The 22914-nt window shown below is 48.6% G+C and overlaps 1 protein-coding gene across 1 annotated transcript; it reads right to left on the bottom strand.

The window, feature by feature from the left end:
* Positions 1 to 18878: 18878 nt before the first annotated feature.
* irx5b (iroquois homeobox 5b) lies at positions 18879 to 21638 on the bottom strand. Its single transcript, XM_056282537.1, has 3 exons — positions 21393 to 21638; positions 20112 to 20517; positions 18879 to 19804 (listed from the first exon to the last, which is right to left on the bottom strand). Exons 1-3 carry the CDS (start codon positions 21636 to 21638, stop codon positions 19146 to 19148), a joined length of 1311 nt encoding a protein of 436 aa, XP_056138512.1. The 3' UTR covers positions 18879 to 19145.
* Positions 21639 to 22914: the final 1276 nt, after the last annotated feature.

Below are 22914 nucleotides of genomic sequence, written 5' to 3'. Positions count from 1 at the left end.
AAGCCGATGTCACAGCTGCACGAAGGACAACACATCAGACTCCAGGAGCACGGCTGTTGGAAACCAGCAGTTGTCATCCAGCCAGCGGATACCAACAGATCCTACCACGTCCACACAGCTGAAGGACAGGAGTACAGACGAAACAGACGTCACCTCCTGGACACAAAAGAAACACACACTGACACTCACACAGGCACTGATGAGAAATATGGTCAACTCACAATTCACAACACCCCACACGTCTCACATGCAGCGGCTGAGACAGCCTCAGAGACTGTCCCCTACCAGACAAGGTATGGACGAGCAGTGAAGCCCAGAGAGGTTCTGGACCTGTAATGTACAAGGGTGTAGGCGGATCGCTGCCCTTATCTAAAAAAAATATATATATTATTGTAAAATGTTCTTGTGAAGTGTTTGATTACTTACCGTAGTTTAATATGCATACAGTAATATTGAATGAATGATATTACCTGTTTTATTAAGAGTATTGACTCTATCAGTGATTACTATAAAATGTGTTTTCTTTCGTCCGGATTGTTCATATGTTTGATATAGGACATGTGCTACTAATGTTGGGAGTCTAATGTTTGATTTCAATTTCTTAAGAAGGGGGATGTAATATGCTCTAGAATATAATAGCCCGTTTGGCTATAAGGATGTGATACAAGCACTCCTATTGGCTGTTAAGTTAGCTGCAAGCTCATTGGTCCATCTGACGCATGAGGACGCAGGGGAGCCACATAATCGTCAGTATATGTTTAGCACTCAGACGAGTCACTACTGTGGAGCTAGCTACTGTATGATTGTAACCGTCACCGTTGAAATAAAGACACTGAACTATACAGTCGTCATCGGATTCCTCCAAACTGACAGAAAGTCAGACAGTGTGGAATCACGGATGACCAAGTGAGAGGGCGACTACTGAGAGAACCGGACCTCACGCTAAACAAAGCAATAGACATTTGAAGAGCCAGTGAGTTGAGTCGGAGTCAGCTAAAAAGTCTACATGAGGAGGCTGAAATTCCTGTTAATAAAGTCACCAAGCAAAAACAACGTGACAAACAGAAAGACAGTGGTGCCACAGCACAGAAGGTAAATATGATAAATCAAGGAAACTGCACAAGATGTGGCTACAGGCATGAGCCAAATAAGTGTCCTGCCTATGGACAAGTGTGCAAAGCCTGCCACGGGAAAAAACATTATGCAAAAATGTGCAACTCACGCAAGCACACAAACAACCATAAGGTGCAGCATATAAACAAGGCAGAGGCAGATGATCAAGAATTCTTTATTGGCTCAATCCAAGCAGAAAAACAAGACCACTCAGTCTAACAAATCAATGCGGTGGATGCAAAGAAAGAAAAATGGCATGAAGATCTGATTGTCAACAAGAAAGTTTTGAAAGTCAGGCTGGATACTGGAGCTGATGGCAACGTCATTTCCATGAAAGACCTCAGAAAACTGAGATTGGATAAAAAGGTGAGCGAATCTCACTCCAAGCTTGTTGCTTATGCAGGCCACCACATTCCAGCTAAAGGCAAAATCATGTTGACATGTCAGTACAAAGATAAAAAGTATGATGTGGAGTTTGAGGTCATAAAGAAAAATGCACCTACAATTCTAGGAGGAGAGTCATGTGAGGAAATGGGGCTTGTCAAAAGACTGCATGCGCTTAAAACAGAGAGTGACATTCTAAGTGAATATGAGGATTTATTCACTGGATTAGGCTGCATACCGGGAGTATACCATATTGAGACTCCAGTAGTTCATGCTCCCAGGACAGTGCCTGTTGCCCTAAAAGACAAAATTGAAACAAGAGCTGAAAAGAATGGAAAACTTGGGTGTGAAAACCAAACAGACAGAGCCTACAGATTGGGTGAATAGTAAGTATGGTGACTGTAACAAAACCTAACAAAGTTCGGATCTGCATCGACCCATGGGACCTGAATACAGCCATCAAAAGAGAACATTATCCACTGCGCACAATAGAAGAAGTGGTAGCTGAAATGCCAAATGCCAGATTCTTTTCAGTTTTAGATGCTAACCACGGATTTGGCAAATCCAACTGGACGAAGAAAGCTCTCAACTGTGTACATTCAACACACCATTTGGGAGATACAGGTTTATAAGACTTCCATTTGGTATATCGTCAGCACCTGAAGTGTTCCAGAGGTGCATAGCCAGACATCTAGAAGGGCTAGAGGGTGTAGTCAATGTAATAGATGACATCCTGGTCTGGGGAGAGAGCATAGAGCAGCATGATCGTCGTTTGAGACAACTGCTGGACCGCCTGAGAAGCATCAATCTGAAACTCAACAAAAGTAAGTGTAAGATAAGGGTGACAGAAATCAGTTACATTGGTCATGTGCTCAGTGAGAAAGGACTCAAGGCTGATCCTGAAAAGGTCAGAGCCATATAAAACATGCCTGCACCAGAGGACAAAGCCGCCCTCGAGAGGTTCACAGGGTTACTGCAATACCTCTCTAAATTCATCCCCAACCTCTCAGACTTGAGTGCTCCTCTGAGGAAGTTGGAAGGAAATGTGGAATGGCATTGGGGGTCAGAGCAACAGAGTTTTGACAAACTAAAAGCTCTCGTCAGCCAAGCACCAGTACTCAAGTACTATGATGTCAGCCAGCCAGTTACCTTATCTGTTGATGCAAGCTCTGAGGGTCTGGGAGCAGTGCTACTTCAAGATGGACAGCCAGTAGCATATGGCTCCAGGGCATTAACTGACTGTCAAAAATGTATGCACAAATCGAAAAAGAATTGCTTGCAATCGTGTTCAGCTGTGAAAAATTCAATCAGTATCTATATGGAAGACATGTCCATGTAGGAAGTGATCACAAGCCACAGGAAGCGATATTCAAATAATCACTCCTTAGCACGCCAGCCAGACTACAAAGAATGCTCATGAGACTACAAAAGTACAGTCCTGAGGTCAAGTACAAGCCAGGCAAGGAGATGCATATTGCTGATGCTCTAAGCAGAGTATTTCTAAAAGAGCACCATGAGAAACTCCTTGATGAAGAGCTGGAAGTCAACTTTGTAAATCACCAACTCCCAGTATCAGAGGAAAAGCTGCAGGAGTTCAAAGAAGCAACAAAAGAGGATGCTGAGTTGATACTGGTTACAAATGCAATTCAGAGAGGCTGGCCAGATAAACAGAGACAGCTTCCAGACAAAATCAAACAGTATTGGACATTTAGGGAAGAGCTGTCATATGTAGATGGACTCATATTCAAGAACTCAAGGTTAGTAGTACCACACACATTGAGAAGTGAAATGCTCAGGAAAATCCACGAGTCACACATGGGCATGGTTAAGTGCAAGGAGCGAGCCCGTGATGTGCCTGAGAGAGCATGGGCAAAGATAGGTGTGGATTTGTTTCACTTCAATGATGCAGAGTACTTACTGTGTGTGGATTACTTTTCAAAGTTTCCTGAGATCATCAAACTGAATGGAACCATAAGCAAACACACCATCATTGGGTTGATGTCTATATTTGCAAGGCATGGTGTGCCAGATGAGTTATTCTCCGACATTGGCAGACAGCTATTGAGCCAAGAGATGGTGGACTTCAGTGCTGAGTGGGGTTTCAAACACACCACCTCAAGTCCCAACTCCCCGCAGTCAAATGGGCAAGTTGAGAGGGCAGTTCAGACAATAAAACCCCTGCTGAGAAAAGCACAGGACAGCGCTGGTGACCCGTACCTAGCACTGCTTGAATACAGGAACATGCCACTGAGTGGGGTTGGCCTCTCATCTGCTCAGATGCTCATGGGAAGAAGGCTCAAATCAAAGTTACCTGTGACAAAGACATTGTTGCAGCCAGCTGTCTATAAAAATGCCAGGAGCAACCTCGTGTATAGACAACAAAGACAGAAACAATACTTTGACCAAGGAACCAGGACACTGTCTGACCTCCAAGATGGTGAAACTGTGAGGATTAGACAAGGCAACAAGTGGGAACCATCCACTGTGGTACAGAAACACATACAGCCGAGATCATACATTGTCAAAACCACAAGTGGAGAAATGTACAGGAGAAATCGCAGACACCTGCTCAAAACAAGAGAGACTTCATTCCAAGGGACACCTGATGACATCACACCAGAGCACTCATATCATGTGGAGCAAGACACTCTGCCAAGTACTGATCCACCCAGCCCTACTCCAGACTGTTCCACTGTACCGCATAGTCCAAGAGTAGTGACTGACAATACTGTATCCACAAACAGTCCTGTGAGAACAACACGCTGTGAAAGGCCTGTTAGAGTGCCAAGGCATTATATGGACTGAAGAAAAACAAAACAAAAATAATGAAACGAGTATGATGTAAATGTTGTGAGTGGAGCTGTTGTGCACTAATTGTGATCTTTTCAAATTCAGTCACAAGATTAAGGTATCGATATGTTTTGTTGAAATTGAATTGAAGTTTATATTATGTTTAAGTCAATTGTTTTTCTGATAGCTTCAAATAAATATACAGACTTAATAAGGAATCTGATTTGTGAGTTTTGGTTGGTAAATTAAGTTTCATCAGGACTGTATTATGTTATTTACAGTGCCTTTTGTTTAAACCTGGTTTAATGCAAGCTATCACTTGTTGTCATAACAGTCATGCCCATATTATACATAGAAAGTGTTATTAGAGGAAAAAAAACTTGAGAAAGGGAGATGTAGTGTATTTGAATAAGAAGTGCATTACTCAGTGTGACTGCTAGGCGGCACTGTAACTTTGCTGTTGTGTTACTGTGTTTGTATCGAGACCACAGAATAAAACGTTGTTGACTGACTAGACACGGCTTCCACCACATCATATATTACAAAGACTATCGGACATTCACACGTTACGTTTTTTGTCGGGCTTCACATAGGCTTAAATTTAAAATTATATTCGGGGCTACACTCAAAACGTTCGGGGCTTAAGCCCCGACAAAATGACCTGGCGACGCCGATGGGACAGACTACAACAAGTTAAGTCAGCAGAGAAAATTATTGGCGCCAACCTGCCCTCCATTCAGGACTCATACACCTCCAGACTCAGGAAACGGGCAGGCAACATCACTGCGGACTAGTGCTGCACGATTTGGGGAAAAGGTCGTATATTGCAATTATTGTGGACAATATCACGATTTGCAATTGCGATATAATAAACACATTTATTCATATACAAATAATACAAATTTGTGTTGCCGCGACATGTAGCGACTTTCATTTTGCATGTTTTACACAGTACCTCTTTCTGCTCAGTATCGCTGAGCTTGAATCCAAAATATCGCTATTATATTTGAAGGATCATACCATGACTCAGTATCAGCTTCAACGCAACCTTCGTTTTACTCTCCATTTCAAAAAACCCTTACAGCAGACTCAACCAATCAATTCAAAAACAACCATACAGGCGTCACATACCGATTGCAGCACAATAGAACCGTGCTAACCCCCCCCCCCCCGGCACGCTTTCAAACATGAAAAGTTGACACAAAGTCCTCTAGGTGGCCAGGGCGTGAACGTGTGCGAACAGGTTGCGGGGAGGCATGAGGCTGAGGCTGAGCAGGCCGAGGTAAGGAGGCAGAGGGCAGGGGCAGCTGAGGCCCAGGAATGTCTGGGGCCTTTGTAGGGGCTGCCTGAGGCCCTGGGGCATCCTGCTATGCTGAGGGAATGGTTTGGGCTGTGTCACCAGCTGTGTGTGGCAGAGCTGGCACTGTCAGGAGGTGGCAGGAGTGCCACCGAGCGCCGTCGTTGAGGAGATAGGTGACTTGGAGAGGAGAGGACCAGTATGAGGCCAATTTATTGTCCCCGGTGGGGCCTACGGACCCTGACCCAGTCTGAGGCGTAAGATGTCTGGCACCCTGGCTCGTTTTGACTGGTCGAATCGTTGCTTCATCCACCCCTGCTGATGGGTGACTGAGGCACTAACCCTAGAGGGGGGTACCCGGGCTGTAGAGGGGCGGAGCCTGTCGAGGAGCATGTTTAGCTCCTGGCCCAGCATGAGAGAGGCTGGGGAGACGCCCGTGGTCGAGTGCTGTGTGGCCCTGTAGTGCAGCAGAGTGTGACGGATGGCATGCGTGAAGGAGCACCCTTGGGCCAGGTGTGCTCTGAAGCTGTTTTTCAGTGACTGGTGAACGCATTCAACGCTGCCGTTGGCCTGGGGGTGATTATATGCAGTGCATACGTGACGGATGCCCTTGATTTCAAGGTAAGCAGTGAACTCTGAAGAGACCAGTGGAGGACCATTGTCGGTGATGATGGTCTTTGGGAGGCCCCAGCGAGAGAAGAGTGAGTCCAGGAAGTTGATGATGACCTGAGACGTCACAGAGCCAGTAGTTGTGAGCTCAGGGCATTTTGAGTGTAGGTCGTAGGCAACCACCAAGAAGCATTGGTGGTGGGGAACCCCGTGGATATCTCCGCAGATGTCCAGCTGCAGGTGTTCCCAGGGCTGAGAGGGCAAGGCAAGAGGTTGCAGGGTGGGGGAGCCTCGTGGCCAGTCTTGCCATTCACAAGGCAGGCAGAGCAGTCCTTGACCAGGGCCTCAATGTCTCTGTCTATCCCTGGCCACCACACCAGGTCTCGGCAGTGCTGTTTTAGCTTCACAATGCCCAGGTGGCCCTCATGCACCATGGTCAACACACGCAAACCCAGAGCACCTGGGACCACTGTGCAAAGCCCGTGTGCCACACAGGTGTCATTCCAGGAGGAGAGCTCCTGTTTTACTTGGGAGAATGCAGCCAGCTCCTCTGGGACCTTGTGAGGCCAGCCATTCTGGATGTAGGTGCAGAGCTGAGAGAGGACAGGGTCCTGTTCGGAGGCTTCCTTCAGCTCCTGCAGAGAGACAGTGGCCTGAAGGGGTGTGTGTAGCATTTGAATAATGTCCTGTTCCACACAGTCAGTGCCCGTGTGTAGGGCTGTGGCGGAGAGGGAGCGAGAGAGTAGGTTAGCTACAACATTGTCTCTGCCTGGGGTGAACCGCAGGCTAAAGTTGTACTGGTGGAGGCGGTCGGACCAGCGTTGTAGCCTCAGGGGTCTGTGGCTTGTTCCAGATGTGGACAGCAGCGCTGTCAGTGCCTGGTGATCCGTCCTGAGGGTAAAGGAGTGGACATAGAGGTACAGGTGCCACCTTTCACAGGCCAGGATGCAGGCTATAATGCCTTACGCTCACCCACAGAGTACCGCTGCTAGGTCTGGTTAAGGGCACAGGAGGCGAAGGCGATGGGCTTTTCCATGCCGTTCTGGGTCTGCGACAGCACGGCCCCTATCACTGTGGCCAACGTGTCACAGGTCACGAAGGTGGGGCTGGAGATGTCAAAGTGAACCAACACTGGTGGTAAAGTCAGTTGTGTTTTGAGGTCACGTAAAGTGTCACTGCATGCCTGAGACCACACCCAACGCTCGTCCTTATGCAGCAGCTGGTGCAGGGGGGCTGTGGTGGCAGAGTACTTAGGGAGGAACTTCGGGTTGTATCCTGTCATTCCCAGGAAGGAAGCGACCTGGGCAGCTGAGCTGGGCTCGGGGATGGCCTGAATGGCGTCCACATTGGACTGAAGTGGGGTTGCTGACAGCCGGAAACCCACAAACTCAATGGCCGGCACAGAGAGGACACATTTTTCAGCATTGAGAGTCAGCTTGTGCTTGGCTAGGGCTGCGAAGACCCTGTTGAGTCGCTTGTCATGGATTTCAGGGGTGATCCCGTGTACGACTATATCGTCCAGATATATGGCCATGCCCGGTATGCCAGCCAGCACAGAGACCATGACTTTCTGGAAGCAGCTAGGGGCAGAGCTGAGGCCAAACAGCATCCGGGTATAGCGAAACACTCCTGCATGTGTCACGAAGGCTGTGAGGTTTCTGCTGCTAGGGTGGAGAGGCACCTGTAAGTTTCCCTGTCTGAGGTCAGCTTGGAGAACACTGCAGAGCCATAGAACTGAGCTGTGAGCTCTTCTGAGGTGGGTAGTGGGTACTTGTCAGGGATCACCACCTTATTCACTGCACGTAGATCGACACAGACACGCAGGGCCCCCGACTTCTTCTTATATACCACGAGGTTTGAGATCCAGGGTGAAGCGTCCACTGGCTCAATGATGCCAGCTTCCAGCAGTTGTTGCAGCTCGGCCGAGACCCCATCATGGAGAGCCAGCAGGATGCGGCGCAGTGGCTGGATGACGAGCTGCCATGGCGTGGCGACAGTCAGGATTACTGACCCCACCGTGTCCAAGAAGGAGAACCCAGAGCAGAGAACAGGTCCAGGCCCATCAGGTTGGCCCCACGGCGGGCAACATGAAAGACAACACTGGGCACAAGCTTGATTCCATAGCGGACAGTCACTCGGAGAGAGCCAACCAGATCAATTCTGGAGTCACCATAGCTGCAGAGGGAAGCTGAGGGTGCGGGCAGCGGTAGTGAACTGAAAAACTGTAAGTATCAACATTCAGAAGAGACACGCTGGCGCCGGTGTCCAACAGCAGAGGAATGCACACATCATTGAGGCGGACTGTGCATAATTTGAATGGCACTGGCCCAGGAGTCACATTGTGAATAATGGTGGGTGCAGACTGGGAGGCGTGGCTCTCTGACCCAGCTGGGAGGAGTGACAGACGTTAGCAAAAATTATTTTGCTGGACAGTTCTGGGTTTACCGCAGGGCTGTTGTGGACGGGGCCGAGAACGCTGCCGTTGCCCCCGTTGCATGACATCCGAGGAGTCCGGGTGTGCTTCGCTCTGGCCGGGTAGCGTCCCGGGGGGAAGCCTCGAGTAAAGAGAGCAATCTGAGGAGGCAGCTTGACTGGGGGTTGCCACTTGCTGTGTAGTTAGCATAACTGCACACTCAGCTGCACTCTCCACGTGCAATGCAATGGTAATTGCTGTAGACAGCGATAGATCATCTGGTTCAAGTAAAAGTGTCTCACGCACCTTCGCGCTGTTGGTGTGTTCAATCAGCTGGTCGCGGACCATCTCGTCCTGCAGCGCGCCAAACTTGCACGAGCTAGCCAGCCCTCGCAAATTAGCAACATACTGCTGCACAGACTCACCGGGCAGTTGGTGGCACTGACGGAATAAAAATCGCCGAAGGAGGGCACCTTGTGGTGCAGCGAAATTAGTGTTCAGAAGCCCCACAACTGTGTCATAGTCAGTGATGGTCCCTAGCGTCCCGAGCACACGCTGACCCTCAGCTCCAAAGCAGTGCTGTAACAGAGCCTTCTTCCGAGCCGCGCTCACTTCGCTCAACCCCGAGACTATGAGGTAAGTTTCGAAGGACTGTAACCAGCGAGTCCAGGGTATTGGAGGCTCGCCAGGCAATGCCAGAAAGGGGGCAGGCGGTGGAAGAGAAATATCACCATGACTCAGTATCAGCGTCAACGCAACGTTCGTTTTACTCTCCATTTCAAAAAACCCTAACAGCAGACTCAACCAATCAATTCAAGAACAACCATAAAGGCACCATATACTGATTGCGGCACAATAGAACAGTGCTAACACAAATGCAGCACTGAAGACCCAGTGTGCAGACATAACAATCGCCATATAACAGAGGTCGCGGTTTTGTTTTGTTTTTTGTTTTGCCACCAGTTCATCAGCGTTAACCCGCTCGTTGTCATCGGTATCCATTTTTCCTTTCTGGTCTGCACACAGCGCACCAGGTAGTTATGTGACCGTAGACTGCATGCGTTTCACTGACTAAACAGAGACTGATTGGTCAGCTCTTAATTATGGGCGTAGTTATACAGACTGCACACAAACAGACGTTCACACGCGCGCATTTTATTATTTAATTAAATCGCAGCCTTTTGCAGTTATATAATTGCACAGGTTGACATCGCGATTGCGATTAGATTGATCGTGCAGCACTACTGCAGACCCATCACACCCTGGCCACAACCTGTTCCCACTCCCCCCTCTGGTAGCTCTGGCTTTCCCAGCTTTGACTGTTGATATCAAAAGTGTGGAAAAACACTTCAAAGTCACCAAGTCTAGCAAAAGCCCTGGATCTGATCATATCTGTGGCCAGGTTCTTAAAACCTGTGCTGAACAGTTGTGTGGAATCTTTCCCACTACCCCTTCAGTAACAGAGGGTCCCTAAATTATGGAAACATTCCACAATTGTACCAGTTGCCAAGAGTAAAACCCCTGTGACTTTAAATGACTATAGGCCAGTAGTGTTGACATCTCTAATTAATATATTTGAGAACCTAATTAAAAACGAGGTTTTATCGCAAGTGGAGAAATCCCTTGATCCACCGCAATTTACATACAGGCCCGATAGGGGTGTACAAGATGCCATGATAACACTTTTGAATTTTCTGTACCGCCATCTTGAGGGGACAAATGCTCATGCCAGGCTGTTGTTTATGGATTTCTCCTCAGCCTTTAACACAATCCAGCCACATCTGTTAGCAGAAAAGCTAATTAATCTCTTCAAACTGGATCTTAATCTAGTTGGTTGGATACTGGACTTCTTGACTGATAGGTCCCAGTGTGTGAGGGTTAATGGCTGCTTTTCCAATCAGCTGTACTCTTCAACCGGTTCCCCTCATCCTGTACATTAATGACTGTCACAGCAACCATACCAATAGACACATATTCACATTTGCGTATGATTCAGTGATTGTAAGTCTTCTGTAAGGGGAGGAGGAACAACATGGACCTGTGGTCGATGATTTTGTAACTTGGTGTGATGAGTCCTTTCTCCACTTAAATGTGTCTAAAACTAAAGACGTGATGATCAGCTTTAGAAAGACTCGTCCTAGTCCTGTACCAACCAGCATTAAAGGTGCTGACATTGAGCTGGTGGACAGCTACACATAGCTGGGGGTTGTTCTCGACAACAAATTGTGCCTTGAAACTCGTGTTGCTTCCACGTCAAAGAAGGGCCAACAAAGAATTCTCCCAGATGATGACTCTCTTTTATACAAGTTTTATTGAAACAGTTTTAATGTACTTAATTGTTGCTTGGTTTGGTAATTTGACTCTGGCCAATAAAAAAAGAACGGCTTGATAGACTCATCAAATGGGCTAGTAAGATTTCAGAGAGAAGCCAAGCCCAGCTTACTGACCTTTATAATAGGAGGGTGTTTGGGAAGGCTACGTCCCTTCTGGAGTGCCAAGGTCGCCCCCTTCGGCCAGAGTTTGAGCTGTTACCATCAGGCCGTTGGCTGGAGGACGCCCTGTATTAGGACTACGTGATACAAGGCTTCCTTTGTCCCCGCTGCCGTTCAGCTGTTAAATGGTAGATAGTATGCATCTGTTGTCTGCAGATCGCTTGTTTCCTTGGTCTGTATATTTGAACTCCTTGCCCACCATGTCATGTTGTCAGTTCTGCCTTGGTGTTTGTATGTTTTGTTTTTGTGTGAGAGTTTCACTATACTGGCTGCAAACTTATTTCCCTGTAAGGGACAATAAAGACACTTTGACTTTGACTTTGACTGGTAGGCGCTACAGAGCACTGTCCCCCAAAACAACCAGATATAAAAACAGTTTCTTTCCATGGGCTGTCGTTCAAATGAACGCTTAACACTGTTAAATAAATCCAACCATGTTGTATATACTGTACTGTACATTGTCCGTATACTGGTCCGCTCTGTCATGTCCCTCTACCTCAGGCATGTATGTAAGCAACCTGCTAACATCTATTTCAGCATCTCTGATATATTCTCTGCACCACTGCACTTTATCACCTCTTAGTTCACCTGTATAAAGTCAGTCCTTGTGTATATATCTGAAGATTGTTGTGTTGTAGTGTTGTTATTCTATGTTAAGTACACTGAGAGAGCCACAAAACCGGAGTCAAATATGTGCAAACCTACATGGCCAATAAACATGACTGTGATTCTGAAATATTGAGGTGTGTGATAAGTCAAATTACAAGTCTTTGTTTGTCTGGTCAGTGATGGTTTAGTTGCACATTCATTTGCTACCAAACATGAATTTTCCAGTTTGTTGTGTTCATACACTAGAGGGCAGTAATTTAATATAGATGTGGTAATTTCCTAAAAACTGAAGCTTTACCGACAATATTAATGAATAGTTGTTTTTTTCCTAACAGTGATAGAAACAGAGTGAAAGATAAATGCTTGCTATAACTGCATAATATGCAGGACAGTGTAGGACTTTGTACCATTACTCTGTTTTTCAGGGTTAAAATACCTTGAATGTTTATGTCCTGCTGAGTAACATAGGCAGGACAGTCAATATTCTCCTTATATTCAAGTTTAACAGATAATACCTGTCCGCATGACACGCAGGACTCAAACTATTTTCTGGTACAATGGGATTTTGACAATGTGTTTGATGTAGATTGTATTCAACACCACGTTATCATATAAAATCATATATTATATGTTAATATACTACCTTATATGATATACTGCTTTTTTCATATATCACTCAGTAATTTCCAGTCGTACGGTACAAAGTTGTATCTGCTAACCTCGTTTGCAAGTAAAGCAAAAAAAAAAAACCCCTTCGTGAAGTCTGACCTAAACAACACCGCTGGTGTGCGCTAGTTGCGGACTGTACCTTTAAAAAAAGGGACTTAATTATTCAGGATTTGTGTGTTAATTCCTCCAGAAAGTGGATCAGCGCGGGGGGGGGGGGGCTAGAAACCCAGGGTATTGCAATCCCGGTATTATCTTTTAGTTAAGAAAGGAACTAAGGTCGCGTGTTTTTGTAAAGATTGTAATTTACTGGTGAAATGTTGGAAGTGTGGATGGCTGTTGCAGATGAAGTGTTGGGAGTCCCACTGCTGAGTGACAGGTAGCCATCAAGAGCCCCACTGATCTGGACCTCCTGGCCTTCCCGTTTCTGCTTCTCTCTCACGTCCAACAAAAACGCACAGGGCGCTTCTTTTCAATGAATAAAAGACGCATCTCATCCAGAACTATTGTCCTGTACTGTGAATATCTGCATGCTGCCTGGCCTGGAGTCTTTACAGCAAGAGCACACATCCTTGACGCCCAGCAAAGGTGCTGATCTGTGCCGCTCCGCTGGGACACAAAGGAGCTGTAGGGGGCGCTGCGTCCAGCAGGGAAGACAGCTGAAACCACGCCGGAGGAATTTTGCTGTGTGAGTTGGCACAGGGGAGAGGCTGAGTGCCCTGGCAGCTCATGTGTGACACCGCCGATGTGGTGTCTCTGAGTCTCGGCTCTCAGGACAGGCGGGGGGAGGGGGGGCAGTGGAGTTTCCCAGCATGCCCCTGACTGAACCAGGTGAAGCGTGATTCAGGGCCTTCTGCTGTTTGGGAAAGGGCTTGGGACGCAGGGGCCCTCTCTTTCTTCAGGCCGGGGCGTTGATATGGACTCATGGGACCACGGTTGTTGAAGGTTCTCACAAGCAAACTGTGTATGACCGAACCAAGTTCACCTTGAGGCCAGCATCAACATGATTTAAAGTCCCTTCCTTTTCTCTGTTATATATTGAAAGTTACAACAAACATCAGAATTGGAATCAAAATCCGTTTTTAGCGGTCAAGTAATTTTGCACAAGCTAAGAACTTGACTTGATGTGTTGCTCACCTAGGTTTCATTAAACATGACATAATAGCATTAATCCCAGATATTTCTCTTTGGGCGTGGGGGGGGGGTAGTCTGGTAATCTGGGAACCATATCTACTACAGAGCCAGGGATGTGATATTATTTATGCCCAATTGAAATGCAGTGTTCTCATGTTTGTGTCCCTTCCCTGACCGTCTGCACAGCGTTAGCTAATGCTGTGTGATGGAGACAGCGGCTGCAGAAGCATCTGTGCAGGTGGAGCATCAGCACTTGACAGATGTATTCAGCAGGTTTGCAATGAATGGATGAATGGTCCCGGGACCTGGCGCTTTACAATGTAGTGACTGCATTGCATTACATACAGTAAGAGTGGCTGCAAGGGGGAAGGGAGACCCTATCACTGGCTGTATTGGTGCCTTGCTCAAGGTATGCTGACATCCTTCAGTGACATCATGCTTTAAAATCACATGTGTCACACTGATCAGGTGAGGGCTATTCGCTTCATACCATTTTGTGCTGTCAGAACAAAATTGCTTCTGAGGAGAAAGATTAAACTGTTAGTATTGTATTGAGTTCAGGGGAAGCCGGGAAGCGAACCTGTGCGACTGCGCTAAGCAGTCAACTAAAGGGTCCGACTCGATAGCCAACGGCCTAGCGAGTCTAGTCTGTGAGTGAGCCCTCGTCTGGATAGGTCTGGACTTCTAGAAGTCCTAGAACGATATTTTTTGTCCCACCCACTACAACAGCAAAATATGATTGGCTGATTCACCTGTCACTTCCTAAATAAACACACAAGCACAGGACTTCTAGCAGTCCTAGCCAATGAGGGAGCCAGCCAGCTAACCCTTTCTTTGCCAAGCGACAACAACAACAAAATCTGGTTGGAGAACTCGATTGTCATGGTTTCAGGACAGTAAGTCTTTCATTCCTGAAGCAAACTTGATAGAAACTAGGGTTAAAATTAGAACTAGAGGAGAGAATTATTATTAAATGAAAGATTTAGAATATAGCATTTAAAATGCTGATATGTTTGGCCTTCTCTGAAGTCCTAGAAGTCCCCTCTGGTCTAGTCATCCGTGGTTGTTACACTACCGCCCTCCTTCGGGAACCAGCTCCCTCACGCCTCTGGGCGCACGCGCTTCCGGTGGCCTCATCATCCCACTTCTGACACCAATGTCGCGAATTCAGGGGCAGCCGGGAAGCGAACCTAGATCTCCCGCACCAGGGGCGACTATGCTAACCAGACAGCTAAAGGGGTAGAACCCGATACATACATACATACATACATACATACATACTATATTTAAATATATTTCATCAGGTGTGTTCATTTTTTAAGTAGTATGCACATCAGTGTACACAGCGTGTGTTAAACTGGACTAAAGGGTATGTCTCTTCACCGGTTCCACTAAAACAAATCCCTGCACTTCATTCATTGTATTTGTTTGATCCAGTCATGCCGAGGCTGCTTCGGCTTGATGCCACGAAGCTCACTTTTGCTGCAAAGGTGGTGTTGACCGGTGGTGTCGGGCAGCAGTCATTAATGTGGAAGTGTTGCAGCGTGATTACAATAGGTAGGTGCTAAGAAGCAGCGCGAGGCAGAGACCAGACAGAATCACCACCTTGTAAAACACATGGAAGGCACGTGTCCCGCTGGGTGACATCCCATAGCAAGGGTCACTGGAGGTATGACTGCAAGCAAACGCCGCCATCTGCCACGGACCAGGCCAGCTCCCCGAGGCCTGGCGAGGCAAAACAGGAAGTGTGTTCATTATGCCCCATGTCTGACATACCGTGCAGCTCTACCTCAAATCATGAAAATGGGATTAATCACGTGTATTTCTTCAATGATTTTTACTGGACCCGCAAACACTTGAAAACACAGGTTTCAGTAATTGTCACTTTAATGCGCAGGTAACTATTGAGGCTTTAATCCATTAAATGTCCAGAACACCTAGCATGCCGTTTATCTGCAGAAAGCTCATTTCAGGGTCATTTTGTTAGGTTGTATTTTTTGGAGGCTGACTGGAAGAGTGCATGTGCTATAATGACCATGTTCATGCACATGAGAACTAAGAATATGATGTATTGAATACACCTGTTTCTAATGGGATTTCTTGTGCGCCACAAATAGTGACAGCATGCAGTACTTCACTATTCAGGCCCACAACAAACGGATCCGTTCCGTGATTATAACCACGTCTTCATGTATGTTGGATGTAATTTATAACACGAGGGGGCGCTCCAGGCAAAGCAACGACACGCTTTCAAACCTGCGATCGGAGTTCTTTCCGTCCAGTCCTACTCGGTACACTGAACATGGGCTGCAATTTTCCCCGGATCTCATATTTCCCCCCCAAACATGGGTTTTTAATTCACACTCTGGAGTTCACTGTGGACTTTCCCCTCATCTGGACCGAGGGTCTCAGGACGGGTTGTGTCGAGCATTACTCAGACTATGGTGTGATGGTGAAGTCCTCTGGGACCTCTAAACTGTGATTTAGAGCTACACAAATAATTGTTTCTTCAGTCCATAATCCCCCCCCCCCCCGATGTCTCGTTAGCTTTATGCGCAATTCAAGCTTTGGAGACGAAGAGCGCGCGCGTTTCTTCACCCCCACACGAGGCCCAGGTTTACTTTAATATTATTTTGATATGAAGAAAATGTCACATGGGCAAAATTAAACGTGTCAGTGACTATAAAAACATCCGAACAGCACACCTTTTTTAAACATCCATGTTAAAAAAATGCTGTTTACACGCGGACAGTCTACTAAACCTAACTCATCACCATCATCACCATCACCATCATCACCATCATCATCATCATCATCACAGCACGAACACAGTCTGGTGGACCCTCCCGGTGGGGTGTGTGTGTGTGTGTGTGTGTGTGTGTGTGTGTGTGTGTGTGTGTGTGTGTGTGTGTGTGTGTGTGTGTGTGTGTTTGTTTTGTTGTTGTTAAGTTCATCCTGCGGGGGTCTGCCTGGTGGTCTGCCTGTGGAAGGGCGGCGCTGGGCGGCCAGCTGTTGGAGAGCTCATCCCGGAGCGGAGCAGCGAGGAGGGCAGAGGAGCCGCTTGGCAGGAGGCTTGACTGGCATCAGACGGAGACATCTGTCCGTCCCGGGGCTGTTAGCCCACGCTGCCACAGGAGCATGCTCCACGTGGTCTGACAGCATTTAACTCGGTGTAAACACGCTGCTGGAGGCCAGAGGCCCACAGGAGCCGGCGCGCGCGGAAAACTCGCTGCGTATAGCGCAGAATGTGCAGCGCGGAGACTACCCTCCACCGAGGGTTGGGGAGCAGCTTTCCAGGTCACATTTAGCTTGTTCCCTCGTTTAATTTGTTCGACTGAGCGCGTTTGTTGATCAGACTGACGGTGATGCTCCTCCATCAGCGGGCTGTTCCGAAGCGGCGCCAAGCAGCGGCTGGTGATGGGGCAGCTGGAGACGGACGAAGTGATGGTTTTCGGGAGGAGCGGGACACAGATTGTGGTGGAAGTCTGGAGCAGCCTGTATTCTTTACAACGCGGCCACAGCACTCAGTGTAAATGTGGATATGATACAGTAAATAAGTCACAGAGAATAGAAACGATAGATGTTTGACGTGGGACAAATGGAAATATTGCGCTCAGGCCGTCTTTACAGTCTCCTTCCATACCGTGCAGCGGTCAGAAGGCTCTGTGGTGGGCTGGTAAAATATCTGGGGGGGGGGCAAGAGCCCATAATTGCAAGGTCTTCTGCAAGAATTGCAGAAATGCTGAGTCTTACCTTAAAGGATGCGTGTTTGTGCGCGTGCGTGCGCGATTCTTTGTGTGTGCGTACGCGCGCGCGCGCGGGGGGGGGGTTCTGTTTGCGTGCGTGCGTGTCCTGGGTTACAGTAACTAATCCATGCTCTGTTGCCAGACATCAGCTTCCGGACATGTCTGCTCCTCTTCCTGATCGGAGCTGATGAAGCCTAGTTAAGGCTGAGAAGTCCTGGCAGACATCAGGACCCCCGCATGTTCGAAATCATGTGCTGTAACATAACACATTTAGTGCCGTGCTCATTTTGATGGACCACTGCATCGACCCTCGGCCCCAGAGGTGTTGGAACTTTATTCCGGCCGCTCAGTAAGGTGCGTTTTCCTAATCACGGTTACTATTGCGCTGTTGTCTGAGCTCATGCATTATTGATGGCTGTCTCCCATCTCCCTCTCTCTCTCTCTCTCTCTCTCTCTCTCTCTCTCTCTCTCTCCCATCTCTCACACACACACACACACACACACACACACACACACACACACACACACACACACACACGCTCTCTCACACACGCACGCGCGCACACACACAAACAGAAACACACACACACACACAAACATACAAGTGCAGGGTCTAGCGCCTGGCATTAATCAATATTTCATATTGCATACCAGTCTCAGCACGTGCTTTCTCCCTGGCCGGACAGTCAGGAAACACATCTGATCAACCAATCAATGGCTGATAGACAACCGCTGTTCTGATTTAGTTCATAGGAGCGAAGCGCACCACATCACTTCTGGGTGCGAAGCTGCAGAAGTGACTAATGATGACTGTTGTTCCGAACAGGAAAGTACCCTCATCACACCCCATATACATACAGTATGAGTACATACAGTATGAGTACATACAGTATGTGTACATACAGTATGTATACATACGGGTGCACAAGTCCCACAGCTACGAAGCGAGGACGTGTCCGCGGTGATGAGGGGCACGGTCACGGGATAAAAGTACTTCTGTGTTTTGCGCGGAGACGCATCACCTCGCACGAGACGTGGACCCGGGTTCGGTGCGGTGGGGCAGATTACGCTTTCACGCGGAGTTATTGCGGCGGGTCGGCTGTTTGCAACATACCGGATCAGGACAAATCCCTGCCGGCTTCAACAGAGAACCAAGTAGATCTGAAATGTTACACAATCGCTTCCTAATGGAGGCCCGCAGAACATGTAAGCCTCTTACGGCTGATGTTCCGTATGGGCCCGGGAGGGTTTTCTGCAGAGGACTATAGAGAGGCCTGTGCTGAGATTAAACTGAACATCTTATAGAGGATGGCCTCTCCTCTTCTTTTTGTCAGAGCAAGCACGCGTGAAGCCTGACAAGATATAGTTTAGCTTATGGGGGGGGGGGGGGGTCGTGTGTTTGACAACACAGCAGCAACCAAAGAGGGCAAAAACAAAAATGCACGGTACCGGTGGATTCACCTGCCCGGTGGACCGACAGGTGGAAGGAAGACTTGCAGGCCAGGGCCTATGGGGATCTTCTACATCTAGTCACCCGTCTGTGGAGACGAGGTTCGAAATGAAGTCACCATTGCCAAAAGTGATGAAAAACGGAAGGTGGCCGGTTACATATTCATAAAACTAGCTTTTAATGAGCAATTCACGGTTTGTGCAGAAGTGCACTACAAAGATTACATCTTTATGAACATACAAAATGCAGTCTAAAATCAGATTTCTTTTTTTCCCTTTTGTTACTAAATAATAGTCTATGGTTGCTTTTAGGCTTGTTCTTTTTAATACTTTGTCTTAAATCCAGGGCAAGTCCAGCCGGCGTCCCACAACACTGCATGGTCCGAATAAATATATGCGTCCCTCTCCAGCACGCTGCCCCCCCCCCCACTCAGAGAGGACCCCTACACGTTGGCCGTGCCTTTCCTTAGCTCGTGCTGCGTTAGGTCTTTGCAGATGTCCAGCTGCGTGTGGCCTCGGAGTTTACAGTCCCTGGCCAAGGCCTCGGCCCTCTGCAGCATCGTCTGATGTAATCCGTTTAAATGTGTCGCGGAGCCCACGTTTGATCCGGGGCCACTATGCAAGGGTCCGAAAGTGCCATAGCTGGAGTAGTTCGGGATGAAGGGAGCGGTGTAATACAGGTGCCTGGAGAGGGGGAACTGGCTCCTGGGGGCCGTGATGTGCGGCCCCGTCGTCCCCAAACTCGGGGAAACGTCGCTAGATCCTTTACATTTGTCCGAGGAAGTCGCGATCTCGGCGAGCGACCACAGCTTGGGCTTGTTGGTGGCGTTCTGGGAGTGAATAACGGACGTGGCGTTGGCGGACAGGCCGGTCCCGGAGTGATCGCTGCGCGGCTTGGACGTCGGACTCCGCGCGCGCTCCGACTCGGACACCCCGCGGTGCACTCCTATCTGTGCGTTTGGCGGGGCGACGAGGGGTGCTCTCCTCTCCCCGTGCTCCTTAAAATCCGGATCAGTGAAGTCGTGTTCCGCGTCGTTGCTGCTGCCGCTGTCCTCTTTGTACGCCCCGCAGGGGGTCCCCGCCGAGGTTGGAAGCTGTCCAGCTGCACGGGAGAGAAAGGATTACAGGTCAGGACAAGACTAAGCAGGCTGAAAGGTCAAAAGCCGCGCGCACAAACAACGCACACAAAAACATACGTAAAAACGCACGCGCGCGCGCGCATGCAAGCGGACGTGCATTACCGCGCATAAAGCGACAACCGGAAATAACCCGAGATGAATCTGCAGGTAATTTCAAGGTTAGCCAAAATAAAGTATAGGTAGAGTTTTCTGACGCTCCAAAACAAAGTGTAGAGGGCCGCGAGGCGCCGAGTGGGCCCGCGTGCTTACATATGAAAACAGTCCACTCACCGGACTCGGTCTTTGACTGGATCTCATTCGTGGACTTGATCGACTCCTCGTCCTCGTCATTCCTCTCGAGGTCAATGTTGTCGTCCTCCTCCTCGTCCTCGCTCCTGTTCCTGGGGGTCCACGTCATCTTGTTCTCCTTCTTCAGACGCCTCCGCGCGTTGGCGAACCATGTGGACACCTGGGTCAGGGTCATTTTGGTGATGATGGCCAGCATGATCTTCTCGCCCTTGGTGGGGTAGGGGTTTTTGCGGTGCTCGTTGAGCCAGGCTTTGAGGGTGGCCGTGGCGTCCCTGGTCGCGTTTTTCCGGTACGCGGGGTCTCCGTACGGGTAGTGTCCCAGCGCGCCGCCGAACGGGTGGTAGTCTAAGGAGGCCGTGATGCCCGAGGAAGGCTCGTACGCAGGTCCCTGAGGAGACATGAAGCAGCTGTGGTGACCACCGTTTTGCCGGCATGCTGGGTATTTACGCGCCAGTTTGTTGGGCTGCCTCATAAACATTTTGAGTTGTGCCAGAGTTTGGACACCCGTAGGCTTCAGCTATCATCAATAACCAAATTATGGCATTTTTAGAATATGCGAAATAAACATCGGCCGCTTTTCTCCACGTGTTTAATAAATAGGTTTTACATACAACACACGGAGGTTTAAATAAGCAGAAGACAGTTTGCGTGTGAATGTTTAAGTCTGGCAATAGTGCGTGGCCATTTTTGGCTCGTTCTTTAATTACTTTGTTTTAAATCCGGTGCTCCGAATAAAAAGACGCGTCCACCGCCAGCAAAGTGCCCCCCTGCAGAAAACCCACACACTGCACCATCACCTTAACACCTGACACGACTCTTCAAATTGTGTGTTTTCTCTGTCGGCTCTCTTAGACAAAGAACAAGTCTGCATGTGAAGTAAGCTGTCCCTGATTTACATGTCACACAGTTAACCGAACATGCAAAAATTACGCGAACAAGAGGACCGCCGAGTATTATAAAACCGTTTGTAAACGAAAAAAGTACATCAGGAGGCTGTATAATAGCATTGAATAATAATAATAACAACAATAATAAATAACAACAATAATAACGATAATAATGATAATGATAACAATATAATAATAATGATATGGGATAGCAGGTTGCATGTGGACACGTTTCACGCGCTGCATGGCCCCCTTCGCTGCTGCGCACACAAAACACCAAACCGGACTTAGAAACGCGCGCAGCAGCGCGCTGGCGGTCGTGCTCGGGGGGCCGCCTGTGTTGAGGTGGTGTTGAGGCGTGCAGCTCCATACTCACCACGAACGAGTTCAAAGTTGCCGCCGCCCTCGGCTCGCCGCCGTACGGCAGGTGAGAGTTGAAGGCGGGTGACGAGCTGTTGAACGTGGTCGACCCTGCTGCGTACGGCGCGAAGGCTGAGCCCGAAGAGGAGCGACCCAGCTCCTCTGTCCTTGGTCCTAAAATCACCCCGGAGCCGAACGACGGACACGAATGCAGAGCGAGCGAAACGGACGGCTGGAACAGGAAGCCCTGAGGGTACGCCATCATGCCACTTCACGGAGTCAGCGCGCTTCGCTCACGAGACGCGCACAGACGGGGCGCGGGTAAAACAGAACTCACATCTGACTATGCGGGGCTTTGTCCCCCTTCTCACAACTTACAGGATGAACTGTAACCCCCGCATGAACATCGCACGTTGCTGAGTGTTGTGATGCGTTTTTACTGCACGGGGGCTGACTGCACGTAGCTGCATGTGGCTTTGCCGCGCGGCGCCTTGCCTTCTCCGCTTTGCCGCGTCCCGCAAACGGAGAACTCAGAGACTTCACGCGCCGTGCTGAGAGGGGGGGGGCGCTAGGAGCGGCAACGCATTGTGCGACTCTCAGCTCCACCCCCGTAAACACGAGGTGCGCTTGCTCGCGCGCACGCGCGCGCGCACACACACACACACACACAGACTGACGAACGCAGGACGCGTGTGATGCAGGTGGCCGCGTCCCTCAGCCGGGGCAGCGTGCAGCTGCTGGAACAGCCCGATAAGACCGCGGCCGTGTCAGTAACGCTCTTTCCTTTGCTATTGATCAACACGGACCACGGAGAAGGTTTTAATTGCTCATTATGAAGCCGGTGTACTTAATTATGTTGAAGGTTCTCAATTTCCCGCAGGGAACAGGCTATTAAACCCCGGGTTAGCGCGGGGACGCAGACCTCCTGTACGTACAGGCTTGCAGAGGAAAAGTGTTGCTTTTAAACACCGAAACCAAAGGTGCTTTTTAAAGGGCGACAGAATTCCCCGCTCAGCAACATGTGAACTCCTCCATTTTAGAAACAGACCTATGAATAACAAACTCGGGCTTTTATTTATTTAAAAAAAAATTTAGGACGGTTTTTTGGGAACGAACTCTTTGATTAGTCTCGTGTACTTCCGACTACTTCCGCACATCAGAGCCGCGTCGGGCAAATCAAAGCGGTCTCCGTAACCAGTGTTTACATTGATGACGTCACAGTTCAGCTCAGCGGACTGATGTGTGACGCTCCGAAAGAAGCTCGGGGAAGTTGTAGGTCTAATAGGACGATCCATCCGACCTGAACACCTGTATACTCACTGAGAGTCGGTGCCGTTTCACGTACCTAAACGTTCACAATCGGGTAAGAGTACATTTTATCACCTGACACTCAGATGTGGACTTCGCCATTACATATATAGATCTTATTTGCTGGCGATCGGTACACCTACGTGGTTAAGCTCGGGCGCACAGCCTCCGTTAATCTGATTTGCGGGCACTATAATTAGAAGGCCAGCGTGTCTTAAGGCGGACTTCCC

Source organism: Lampris incognitus, chromosome 6 (genome assembly GCF_029633865.1).
Source record: "Lampris incognitus isolate fLamInc1 chromosome 6, fLamInc1.hap2, whole genome shotgun sequence".
Taxonomy (NCBI): Eukaryota; Metazoa; Chordata; class Actinopteri; order Lampriformes; family Lampridae; genus Lampris; species Lampris incognitus.
The sequence above is the reverse complement of the archived record's forward strand: the minus strand, read 5'-3'. Positions and strand labels throughout refer to the sequence as shown.